The 13246-nt window shown below is 41.3% G+C and overlaps 1 protein-coding gene across 4 annotated transcripts in view; it reads left to right on the forward strand.

Annotated features, from left to right (window-relative positions):
• Sec5 (secretory 5) overlaps window positions 1-13246 on the forward strand; it is a 58720-nt gene that overhangs the window by 30914 nt on the left and 14560 nt on the right. For all 4 annotated transcript variants that reach the window (XM_071589385.1, XM_071589382.1, XM_071589383.1 and 1 more), the window contains 5 exons: window positions 497-570; window positions 773-940; window positions 5115-5350; window positions 9020-9134; window positions 12107-12262. In XM_071589385.1, coding sequence (XP_071445486.1) covers window positions 497-570; window positions 773-940; window positions 5115-5350; window positions 9020-9134; window positions 12107-12262 — 749 coding nt within the window. The remainder of the gene's footprint in view (window positions 1-496; window positions 571-772; window positions 941-5114; window positions 5351-9019; window positions 9135-12106; window positions 12263-13246) is intronic.

Genomic DNA, 13246 nt, shown 5'->3' on the forward strand with positions numbered 1-13246 from the left:
GGAACCAGAAGTCATGAATGTACAATATCAACAGTCTATTTTGTAGTCATCTTGTACATATTTTATGTTTGTGATGTTATTATATCTTTATATCTAGCTGTCTCAGATAACTTGTTGGATAGCATATAACACAAATTTTCCTCTATTTTTTGTACAATGATGTTCTCTCTTTCCAAATCATAATAGCAGAGCATTAATGTTCTCTTTACCATGAATCAGTCTCCGAAATTCTTCGTAAATAGTCATAGTAACTCGCAAATAGTGATTTATAGTGGAAGTGTGCAGCATCGGTAAATAATCTCTCAGCCTTATTTTGTAGCTCTGTAATACTCAAATGGTGAGTTATGGCTGTGTATGTCTAAGCAATGGCACATGGCTCCACAATATTTTGACTTGATGTCTGTGTGGCTTGCTATTGTCACTTGAAATGTCAGTTTTCCTGCTAGCATTGTATGTGATTTTAGAACTTAATGTATCATTCATTCTTCATTTGCAGTGAAGTCATTGAGAGGAATGTCCCCATCCAAATTTGTGAAGACTTCTAACAGTGCCTCTTCTCAGGAATTCCTCGTGAGTAGCAGATATACCCTGTGATGAACCTTGAATATCCTTTGCTTTCATTTTGTTCGACTTGCAGGTAAGTTGGTCGATGTAATAAATGTTCCGCAATAATTGTAAAACTAAAGAAATAAACAGCCTTATCTATGGAATGTGTTTCTAGATGCACTTTGTAAATGAAAAGATGACTTCAATCAACCTTATGTTTCGTTAGGGAAGCTCGATGGGAGTGCAAGGCGTTGCCCCACCTGGGGTGCTCTTTGTGGAGGCCTTGACTGAGGCCTTGTGGGACCACTTCCCTGATTTATGGCGCCTTGGCCAGGCATACTTCAGTGGAGAGCTGCATGTGCCATCCAACCCCTCTCGGCACTCAGAATTTAAGGTTGGTCCATTTATTGTTTCTATGATTCTCACCGTATCTATGCCAGAACCAAGGCAGATTTAGTGTCATACCTCCTTTGGTGTAATTTTGCAACAGTGCAAATTTTATTTTCCCCTTTTGATGGTTTGCTTACCCACGATGCACACACTGTCAAACAAGGTCTGCACAAAAAAAAACTTGACTGGTCTTTCTACGTGCCAACTGCACGACAAATGCAATCAGTGAGGTGCCGCCTTCTAGCGGCGGCTGCGAGAAGTGAAGCGCTGTCTTGCTGATGGCGCCATGTCGACTCGTCTCTGCAAAACAGCGATGCTTGTCCGAGCTTGCACCCACTTGCTGTAAAAGTTCTTGGGTTGGTGAGAATGAAGGTTTTAGAGAAATCTAAAACTACTTATTTCATGGATTTTAGTCATCGCAGTCAAATGTTGTCTCTTACACGTGCAGTCATTTACACCAAAGCTTTTTAACTTCATCCCAGTGTTTGAAGAAAGATGAAGGCGATGAATGTTCTGAATCATAGAATGCCAGTACGAGTTGGATCCCATGTTTCCAACAGCCAGCAGGTCTTGACGGTATTACTTTGAGGGGTGACTCGGTCAGCAAGTGCCAATAAGAGAGCAGCTGTTTGGTTCTTGGGTGAATTTCAAGTAATCATCAAGCGTGGTTCCTTCCCTCCTCTGCTCTTTTTCAACTGAACGGAATGCCCACTTGCCCCTTAATCTTTAGGAAGGAGAAACGTGAATCGGGATGCAAAGGATCCACTGGCCGATTGCTGTTGTTGTTCCTTGGAGCAAATGCCTTTAATTTTATCTTTATTACTTTAAATTGAAACCATTGCTGGTTTATTCAATGGTGGAACTTCTTCATGATGCTTTGAAAAGGTCACACTTCTGGTTTACTATTCATAATCATTAGAAGAAGTGAAATAATATTTTTTTGCATTTGCTTGTAATTGGGATGATTAATATTAAAGTCTGGATAACTCGAGAAATATTTTTGGGGCGACAGTTTTGCCCCATTGACCCGGCCTACTGCCAAGACTAGGAGGGACATAGGAAGGATTTATTGCAGCTTGATAATCCACCAGGACACTCAAAGAGTTTAAATGACGTCAAAACACCTATTCCCGTAAGGATAGTTTTCCTGCCCCGAAATATGACATCATTGCTTCAAACCATGGACCAAGGGTTTCATGGCTTGATATTTAAACATTTCAACAACTCCATGAATCAAAATGATGGTGATAAGAAAGGATCCATCCCTTCATTTTGGAAGGCTCATAGCATCTGGCTGCCATTACAAATGTGGAATGTGCGAGGGAAGCCATCACATCTGATTGCGTGAATGAAATGTGGGCAGCTTACACGTTCACTGGAATTATTGTTGACTTCACACATGATGTAGTCAGTATCACGACCGCCTAAGCCAAGGAATGGATGAGGTTGATGAAGTGCACATGTAGGAGTTGCTTGACAAGACCTTAGGAACCCACGGAAAAATTATTTATTTTATATTTATCTCTTATTATTTTTCAATAATAAAATAACAAGATATGTCACACAAAAAACAAATACTTAATTAACACATTTTGACAAATGGTTAAAATAAAATTACCGCTTGTCATACCTTGATGCCCTCTTATGGACTACAACCTTGATGTGGTGGAAGGGCTTATGCATTCTGATGAGCCCTTGAGCTGTGCTGGTGGGAGCAATGATAATTGCTCCTGGTAGGGTCACCATGCCAGATAGGTCAAAGATTATGAGCCAGACAAAAGGTACCCCATGCAGCATCTGTTCCTCAGTGAGGCGGCTGTAAAGGCATCTGACCCTACTGGGATAAGATGCCTTTGCAGGCCTTATGTATATATACGTATATAGGCCTTTGAGTAATGATGTCAGGGAGAAAAATAATTGAGGAAGGCAATGGTAAGCCACCTCAATTATTATTCCCGAGACTTTTATGATACGGAATAGAGAATAAGAGTCCTGGCAACAGGACTTGACCCAATCGGATGTGTGTCATGCCCAACAGCAGTGGAGGCAAGGCCTCCAGGCTCGTCATCTCATGAAACCCTAGCAAAAGAAAACTGACAGCGACAGGACAGAAGACACAGAAGAAGAAGACCAAATTAGTTAGAAAAGGAACTTGAAATGTTAGGACAATGTTGAGGACAGGGAAATTAGAGAATATTAAGCATGGAAAGAGAAAATATCGATATTTTAGGTCTATGCGAGGTGAAATGGAAGGATAATGGGAATTACTGGAGTGATAGTAATGGAGTAATATACAGCAGAGGGATGAGAGCAAACGAGGGGTTGCCATAGTATTGAATAAATTGGTAGGAAGAAGCATCATCAACATGGAACGAGCAATGGATACAATATTACTAGTAGAGATAAAAGCAGAACCGACGAACTTGGTCATTGTTCAGGTATATATGCCCCCAAGCAATCACAAGGAGTAAGACGTCGATAGGATATACAATCAGTTAGAGGACATAATCACGTGTGTTCCTGCAGGGAAACGTTTGATAGTGATGGGGGATTGGAATGCGGCGGTAGGCAAAGGAAGAGAAGGTGATGAGGTAGGGGACTACACTTTAGGTACAAGGAATGACCACGGGGAGAAAGCAGTTGAGTTCCGTAGGAGACTGGAGTGGATCATCAGCAATACTTGGTTTAGACACCACAAAAGGCGTAGGTATACATGGAAAATGCAAGGTGACTCAGAAAGGTATCAGTCAGATTGTGTTATGGTTATGCACAGATTTAGGAACATTATGATAAATTCGCACAGCTTCCTGGGAGCAGATGCGGACTCTGACCACAATTTAGTTGTTATGAAATGTAGCGTCCATTTCAAAAAGATTAGGGAGGGTCGGCGGGTTAGGAAATGGAATGTGGCAGTATGAAATGGATTGACAAGGAAGGAGTACCAGCAGGCTGTAGAGAAAATCATGGAGGACGGTGAAGAGCTGAGTGCTATTGAAGAAAAATGGAAATATATCAAAAAAGGGGTTATCGAAAGCCGCAAATGAAACCCACAAATCCTACCTTGTGCTCTTCCTTGGCCTTCCTGCAGTGAACATCAAGGTTGGTGGCACCCCTCAATCTCTGTATCCGACATAACTAATTAAATTTTTTGTCAGCTGCTTTAACTTCCTTGCGGTCCAAAATGTTCTACTAGCCTCACTGAAGTAAAAAAACAAGGTATCTTTCCACCAATGTTATTAGGTATGAATAGTTAGTGCTGAATGAGGCACGGCATGGCTGTGGAAGGCAAGATTTGTGATGTTGAAGGCAATCAAAGAGGTCGTGGAAGAATGGGAACATTTGTCAAGCCTGTGATCCTCACCCTTCAGCCTTTCTGTGTCTTGCATGTATTTTGAATATTTTGTTTATTTAGTGGCTGTGATAATCGTAATCTGGGAATTGTCATTGTCTATGGAAGAGGCAGTAGTGGTTTTCAGGGGAGGTGACTGACAGCTGAAGTCATTTGCACCATTAGGGATGGACAGGAATGGCTGAAGGGTGGAGAGAAACCTGGCGTTGGCATTAGCCTACTCTTAACGAAAGGCACTAAGGGGATCGTACCATCTGACAAACGTCGTACTCATTCCAAGTGCTCTGTACAAAACACCTCAAGTATGGATCGGGATACCTCTGAAAAATATCTCCTGCCTCTTGGAGTTGAACCTGCAACCTCTTGGTGGGAAGCCAGTATGCTAGCCACTGCACCTGTCCCAATCCCCCACGGAAATGGTTTGTCAGAAAACATCCTCAGAATTAATTGAGTAGCTTCAGGCGTGATGTGGTGGGAGTCGAACATAATGAATAACTGATCGAAGCACTTTTCCACTTGATAAAATGTTTTTATTTTACGACCAGGTTTCGATGTATTACGCCAGCATCAGGTAATCAGACCTGATGATGATGTAATACATTGACACCCGGTCGTAAAATAAATAAAAATTTTATCAAGTGGAAAAGTGCTTCGATCAGTTATTCATCCTCAGAATTGATTGCAAAGTAAACATTTTGGCAAATAAGTTATTTCTTTTAAGAGTGCATTTAGGGCCCTGGAGTGAACAATGCTTTCCATACCGGTGCCAGAAAAGATTTTTCTTACATTTGTCTGTCAATGGCGAACCCCTCTCCTCCTCAATGTGTAGGACATGGTGATGGAAGCAGTGCGAGTGTTCTGTGACCTGGTGCGGGGTGCCCTGCTGCCTCTGGGAGGGGCGGAGCGGCTGCTGAGAAGGGGCCAAGGTGACCACTCTGCCGGTGGTGGTGCATGGTTGCCGCACTGCGTTCGGCATGTTCGACGTCAGGCATACGAGCCCTTAGTCCGACTTGACCTGCCATCCGAGGCCCTGGATGCCGTGACCTCACTGTTGTTTGATCTCAGGTGAGGAGGAGGTCTTTGAAAGGTCATCGCTCTTGGACAATTGTGCAATTTTTATTCCCCTCTGTGGTTTGGGCCTTCCCTTCAGGCACACAAACATGTAATGCTCCCATTGAGTTGTCTTGGTCTCTGTCCACTCCTTGCGCTGGCAGTTTTGCTTGTTCAGGGTTTATTTTGTCGGTGAAATCTAGAAAAATTTAGGAATTACTCAATTCTCTCAAAATATTGGAGCCAAATGTTTTGCGAGGGAAAATTTGGAATATGATGTGAGGGTATGGAATTGAGTGTTGCTGTGTGAATTTTTGTTGGTTGGTTGCCAGTACACATGCAGGCAGGCCATGGCAGAAGCCATGTTTATTGGTTGGCTCGACTTTGTTCGAATCTGTGATGGGATCACCTTCGTAAAAGTGCATAACCCTCTCGTAAACACTGGGGGGAAGGTGGGTAAATCACACAAGAACAAGAAGGAAGAAGATGGCATATTTGTTGGGAGAGGAAGGAAAGGGTCTCCAAAGAATGGTACTCCTAAGCAGCTGCCACGTCTGTGGAAATATTTCCTCCCCTCTCCTACCATTTGCTTAAGTTAAACAGCTCATTATCTCCTGGAGATGGTTGACTTTCCAAATCCCTGGAGCCAAATGCCTTTAATCAGCTATTCAGCTCTGGTCTTCGCACTCGCAGAAGCCTTTGAATCAATTTTCATAGTAAACCCCGTTAAGCAATCGTTTTTTGAACTGGGGGGCCTTTGTCCATAAATTTTCAATCTCCAATCTTGGGGTCTGTAAACTCCTGTTTTTATATTCTTCCATTTCCTTCTCTCGTCTGTCATTCTTATCATTTTGTCTGTAGTTCATTGTTTTCTTGTCCTTTTTCTGTTTACTGTTCCCATAGTTTCTTTTTGTCGCTTTTGATATCCTTTTTTTGATCTGTTCACATTTATCCTGAATAGTGCCTAGCATCCCTATTCTCACTCATAATTTTCTCTACTGTTTCTTTGTGCTCCTCGCTTTGTGTCATTGGTGGTGCTTCTACATTCCATTTACTTAGCTATCATCCCTGTTTTATCTTCTTCAAACTAATGTAACCCTTCATAATTACTAAAATATTAACTAAATCTGCATGGAATCCCATGAAACCAAGCTTTAAATACGCTGTTCCTTAATCTGTATTTAACCGTGATATATTCTGACTGATAAAATCCTGAATGCTTGAAGATTTTCCATACATACGTATGCTTTTTGAGGTGTCTAAGCCAATTGTTTGTTATGAAAATATCATTTCTCCTGCAGAACTCCATTGCTCGTCCCTGGGGTATTTTCTCATCCATAGAATGTAGTCCCTTACTTCACATTCATCTCTTCCTTTGTGTGCCAGCGCATTCCAGTCCCTCACCAATTGCCAGTGTTTCCTTTTTAGGAACACTTGCAAATCCTGTAATTTGTTAAATACTCTCTCTATATCTATCTCCCTATGTTTGCTTGTTGTCATGTAGACCTGAATATTGACCAAGTTCATTCAATCAGCATTTATTTCTACTAGTATTATTGTACCAATTCCTGCTCAATTTTTAATATGCTTCTTGCCACCTTTTTTTTCAATATTAGTGTCATATCTTGTGCTGGCTCTGTTCTCCTCCATTGTGTAATACTTTATAAATATCATTCCACAAATCCTGGCAATTCTTTCATCTCACCTTTGCAGAGGAGGGCTCTCCAGAAAGTAACATATGCTTTGAAATAAAATAGGAACTTATTGGTAAGCTAAAGTTTTATTATATACATTTGAAAGGTACGTTCTTGCACAGTTTTTTTATGTTGTAAGATGGTCCAATATTCCATACCCACAGTAGCTAGTAGTAATGTATAGGTATCTGAAGTGTTGGTTGTGGTCACATTACGAAGGCGTGATCTTCCATGTGTTTGCCTTTTGTTTGTACACATCAGGACAATGCAACTGAACAAATGGAAGTGAAGTATAATCACTGAATAATTAAACTTGTTCTTATTTCAGAAAATTTAATTAAAGGACTAATGGTTTTGCCGCATGAGTGGCATCATCACGCATAAAATCCCATGCATTGCCGTGAAACATAAAGGTCTAGTCTTACTACGGGGGCAGGTGGGCCATGGAAGGGAATTTGAGATCGGGAGGGAGAGGTGTGCGTTGGGAAGTGGGCTTATAGGGGGGGTTTGGTACAATGAGGTGGCTGACGTGAGAGGGGAAGAGACAATGTGTGGGAAGGAATAGACGAAGAACAGGCGGAGGGCAGAAGACACAGAGTTAACAGATGCACTTTGTTGATGGACAAGGACACTTCCAAAAGAAGTGATTATCTTACAAAGTTGTTTTTGTTTACCAAATTCCACTAATACACTCTCTTCTTACTTCTAACTGGTCCGGCGTGTCCATTTTTGTCCCTTTTCCTCGAGGTGAAGTTTGTCCGAACAAAGTCACTGCAATGGTCCGTCTTCCATAGGTGCTTGGCAAAATGGGACTGGGTGACGCTCCCATTCGGCTTATTATTTCACCTGTGTTCCTCGGTTCATAGCTTGAACGATCTCCCCATTTGTCCTGTACAGACTGTGCTGCAATCTTTACATTTAAGTTTGTACATACCACTATTTTCCTGTTTACCAATTTGTCCTTTCCTTTCCTTGTGTATTGGCAATAGATTGGCTATTTTTTCAGAGATATGCCAGTTTAATGGAAGTTTACACTGGCAGAACTGTTCTTCCTCAATTCCTTGGAATGAATATATTAGATTCCTTGCTGTAATTGAAAATTTCTTATTAGGCATTCTTACAATTAAGTCCTGACTGCATCCGTTGTTCACTGCAATTATTTTAATTATGTTAAGTCTCTAGGAAAAATTACATTTAGAAAGTGGAATATTTAGCAGTCTATTCAACATAAAATGAAATGGAGACAGTTTTTGGGAGATATTGTGGTGGTAGTCAAAGGGAACAACATAGTCTGTGGTGTTTGTCTTCTGCTAAATTAAAAAAATGGTAGCCCTTTCTAGTTGTTGTCTTTGATATGAGGGAAATTGAGATTTCCTTCTCGCAAGTGAAATTTATAGGTTTACGCCGGACGTTTAAAGTGCTCAAAAATATCGTCCATCTGTCTCTCTGTACCAGTCCATACTTGTAGATTCAGGTGTGATTTTGTGGAAGTTGATCATGATTATTTTGCTGCAAATAATAATGCACTATTCCACAGTTAATAGTGGAATAGTGCATTATTATTTGCTATTAATCGATCCTGAACAACGTATGAGAACTTTTCTTTCAACAAACCTTGCATATAATTTATTTTTTTGGCATGGAATACATTTTCCTATTTCACGTTTATTTATAATGGAAAAATTGTTTCATTAAGCGAGTGTTATCCTTATCAAGAAAGATCCAGGAACAAATTATGCTCCTTGTATGAGGTTCCACTGTATTTTTAAATTAGACTTATTTTTAATGAAAGGCCTGGAATAATGGCAGCCCCCTGTTCCATCCAGGTATCCACCGTCGCCAATGTACAAGTGTCTACAATGCTCTGCTCCGTAGACGTTTGTGTAACCTGAGTTGAAGTGCACCCTCAGTATTTTAAAATGATATTCTGTGTTAATTTATGAGTTTGTTGTATTAATAAGTCTAACTTTCCTCCCCTTGGATGTTGTAGGTTGTTCTGCATGGTGACTCTATTTCGCCACGCCACGGACAGTGTGCGTGCCCTTCACCGCAAGGAGTCGTGGAGGATGGAGATGGATGAGCGGCAAGAGGGCATCACGGATTTGGTGGGTTGTTGCCCCTCTCTCTCTCTCTTGTGCTCGCTCGTCTGTCATTTACGCCATCGTCGACACAGATTTATACTTGAACATTTTTTGCCTGCTTCATGTCTCCGTTCCATTGCTATGTCAAAAGACTCGAGCGGGGATTGACGACAGCTTGTCTTCATCCACTGTCAGATTAGCAGCCGCCCTGACGTATTGCCCGAAGCAACCATGAGGGACCTCTGGAGAGAGAGGGGGCATCCGTGCATGTATTCATCATACCTTGCGCGCCTCTTAACTTTTGCATGCAGCATTCATCAAAGGGAGTGATATACTCATAGGCATGCATAGCACACCCTTTAATAAATGCTATAGTCTCCATTCTAGCATCCCTCCCACCCTCCAATCCTCCAGTAAAACTCTAAACAATAGAACAGGCATATATCTGGATCCTCGATTCCTGAAATGAGCCAGGTGTCAATATCAGATATTAATTACCCCAACCTCCACATTTGTTCACTCCCCCTCCACTCCCAAAACCTTCCATGTCACTCTCACGCTTCCAAACCTTCTCTTTCTCTCTCTTTCCCTCCCAAACCTTTCCCTGCCTTCCCCTTCCATCCTGCCCCCCTATCCCTATATATGTGTCTAGATATGTGTGTGTATGTATATATAGTTTTTATAATAGGTAATATACGACTTATGGTAGGTTTTGGATGGACAAAACTACCAAATTAATATCTTGTCCATCCTCACAAAATACAACCCAACATCTACTCTACAACACCTCCCTCTTTATCCTCCTGGGACTTCCTTTCCCATTCTGTCCTATATCCCTTTTCCTGCCCATTCCTCATTTTTATAACATTCTCCCCTCTATTACAGTCCTCAACATTCCACTGCCGATCAATATGATCTGTGCATCCACCTTTCCTGCCTCCTTATGATATCTCCCAACATTATACTCTCTCCTCCCCTCTCACCATATCCAGCACTTCCTCGTTTGTTTACTTTTCTGTCCACTTCTCCATCATTCTCCATCCTTCTCCACACCCACATTTCAAAAGCCTCCAGCCTACACCTACTATCATTCTGCTTCAACAACCAAATTTCCCCTCCGAACATTACTGCACTCTGTATCAAAGTTTTCACGAGCCTTTTCCTAACATCCTTACTCAACGTCCGTGTCATCAATGCTCTCCTCCATTGGAAGGATTCTTTGCCCAATGCAATTCTTCTCCTTATGTCCCTACTACTCTGACCATTTTGGTCCAAAATATACCCGTGATGCTTAAATTGTTCCTCCTGTTCTAGTTTTTGCCCTTATATACTAATGTTTATCTTTGCCTTTCTTTTTCTGGAAAACCACATAAACTTTGTTAGAAAAAATATATTGATTCTGATTCTATGCCTATGGCACTGACTTTCAAATGTACTCAGCCATATTTTCAACCCCTTGGTTGAATTAAAAACTAAAGCACTTGGTCATCAGTGGACCTGACTAATTTTATGTCTTCCCCTCCGACTTTCATGCCTACCTCCAGTTCTTCCCATGCCTCTTTAATCATATCCTCCACATATACAATGTTGAACAGCACTGGTGATGATGGGCAACCCTGCCTACATAACACTACTCATCCAGACTCTCCGTCCCACACTCGCACCTGAGCAGTTTTAGACATGTACAGGTTGCGGATTAGTCTCATATCCCTCCCATCTACTCCTATTTCCTGCAGTATATCCACCCTTTCCTCACAGATTTTTCATCTGCAAACCGTGGAGTCACTTCATAAAGCTTGCATAATTGCTGTTATGGCTCTTCAGTACAGGCACATGTCATCTGTATTATAGGCCTGAGATTAATGTAAATCATATTTTTCAGCCATACATGCTTGGTTACTGGAGTAAAGGTTAAAATAAGAAGCAGACATGAACTGAAAAAGAGCTGGATTATTATATATTTCTTAAACTATAGCTCTCCTCATTAATTTATTTATGATGATTGAAAATAACTAAAACAAATAAAATGTCTTGGATGCATGAAATATGTAAAAGTTAATTTTTCTGCATAACCCCTACACAGTTAGTTGTGTTAGGTTGTGTTGTCAGTTTGCTCTGAAGGCTATAAGAGAAAAGAGCATATGTAGAACAAGAATGGTCTATTGCTTCATCATTACCCAGTTTAAAAAATGAATGTCACTTATCACCTTTTGACCAACAAATTATTGATAAAATGTGAGGAAATGGTTTCAGAATCATTGGTAAAAGCTCCAGAATAATCACAAAGCACCACAGAGTTGTCAATTTTTTGTCCACAAGACTCTTTGCATCTGTCAGTGGAATTATGGATTCTGGCTTTATTAGATTCCCTTCATTGCGTTTTGTAGGTAGTGCTTATGAGAATGTTTCAGATTCTTGCCTAATATCTCTTTATTATTATACAGTGTGACTATACATTTCTTAGATGAGAATGTGTTTGGAAATGTATTATTTTGTTTAATTAGTCCAAATGCAAATCATTGACTTCAAATAATGAAAGGTGTGAAGAATGGATATTCTTGTAAGTATGGTGAAATTTGAAAAGCTGCACTATGAGTATTGAAATAACTGCTGACATTTTGATCCTGTTCATATTGGAAGTGAGCGAATGCATGGCTTTCTTGTGGACCTAGATATCTGGGAAAATGATTCTATAGGGCTCTGAAGCAGCATTCTTAATGTTCTTTCATGATCCTACTGCGGTAAGTTATTTTTGTGAAATCTGCAAAGGTCTTGATCAATCTTAGTTAATTTTGAAGTTGGAGTAACCAATTGAAGTTGAGAGTATACCATGGCAGTCGTGCCCACCTCTCAACCAAACTGTGTGGACAGCGCCACCAGCAGTATGTGGTGTCCCTTGAGAGCCCTGGAGAAAGGAAATGTCCCTGAACTTCTCCACCTTGACCTTTACTCCACCTTGACCTCTACTCCACCTCTTGACCATCAATTCTTTGCAGCCGTTGAGATTCGAGAGTCGGGTGAGAGAGGTGGTGCAGGTTGTGAAGGAGTGTGCGCTGGTCGGCGAGAGAGGCGAGATCCCATTGGCCGAGAGCACCACGGCCTGCAAGGAGCTGACGGCGCACGTGCAAGCCCTCCTCTGTGCTTTTCCTCAGGTAACGGATGGCCAGCCTCATGTGCACAAGCACTCCCACCCTCCGCCTGCCTTTCACCTCCTGGTTCAATCGCTCAGTGATGTGCATCAATCGGGAGCCAATGGCTTTGGCCATCTCAAAACTAATCAGCTGGTGGGGTTATTTTAACCCCATATTGTTGTTCTTATGAGGGCATCTTGTCAGTGACGAAAGTTCCCTTCTCATTTGATCAACTTGGAGAGCCTTTAAAGGGAGGTGTATGGGAACCATTGCCTTACGTGTTTAAAACAGTATCCCTCCAACATGTTTTATATTTGCACTTCCTCCCTTGGCTAATTGTTTGATGAAACAAGGGACAGAGGGGAAAATAAAAATATTATGCTTTTGAATCAATCTTGGAAAATGTTGCCACTTTTTCATGAATTTCACATCTGAACATCCTAGAGTCTCATGGTTCGCCTCTGTGAACTTTGCCACTGTGTTTGTGTGTGCACGCCCTCATGCTATATGCGTGTGATATTGAATGTGTGTGTGAGTTACCCTCATGGTCAATGCCATGTGGTGGAATTCTAATCTGCCAGGGTAGCAAATGTAGCAATAGGAATTTGGATGAGGTGAGAAATGTCAAAAATACATTTTAGTGGCCAATTATTAAAATATGAAGCACAGATCGCTGGACTGGGGAGGCCTACGCATTGCCTCCAGAGTGATCCTGCAATATGATGAGTGAATCAGCATCTCCATGAAAATTGAAGCCAAATGATTGCATCCATGTCAAATACCAAGCTCATATATTTTGCAGTATCAGTCTGAAATGAAAGAAGAGTCCTGGGTATTCTTCACACACTTAATTATTTTGGACTGCTAGTTTCAACTAATGGGCATTATCTTCAAGGATAAAAAATTTTGGACATGTCAGAGGTTACAAATTATACAGCGGAGGGGTTGAGGTTGGGTTAGTGGAGAGAGGGGCATTGTCTGTACCTGAAGATGGCACCTATGCAT

The sequence above is a fragment of the Hetaerina americana genome, unplaced genomic scaffold (genome assembly GCF_022747635.1).
Source record: "Hetaerina americana unplaced genomic scaffold, ioHetAmer1.1.p SCAF_37, whole genome shotgun sequence".
Classification (NCBI taxonomy): domain Eukaryota; kingdom Metazoa; phylum Arthropoda; class Insecta; order Odonata; family Calopterygidae; genus Hetaerina; species Hetaerina americana.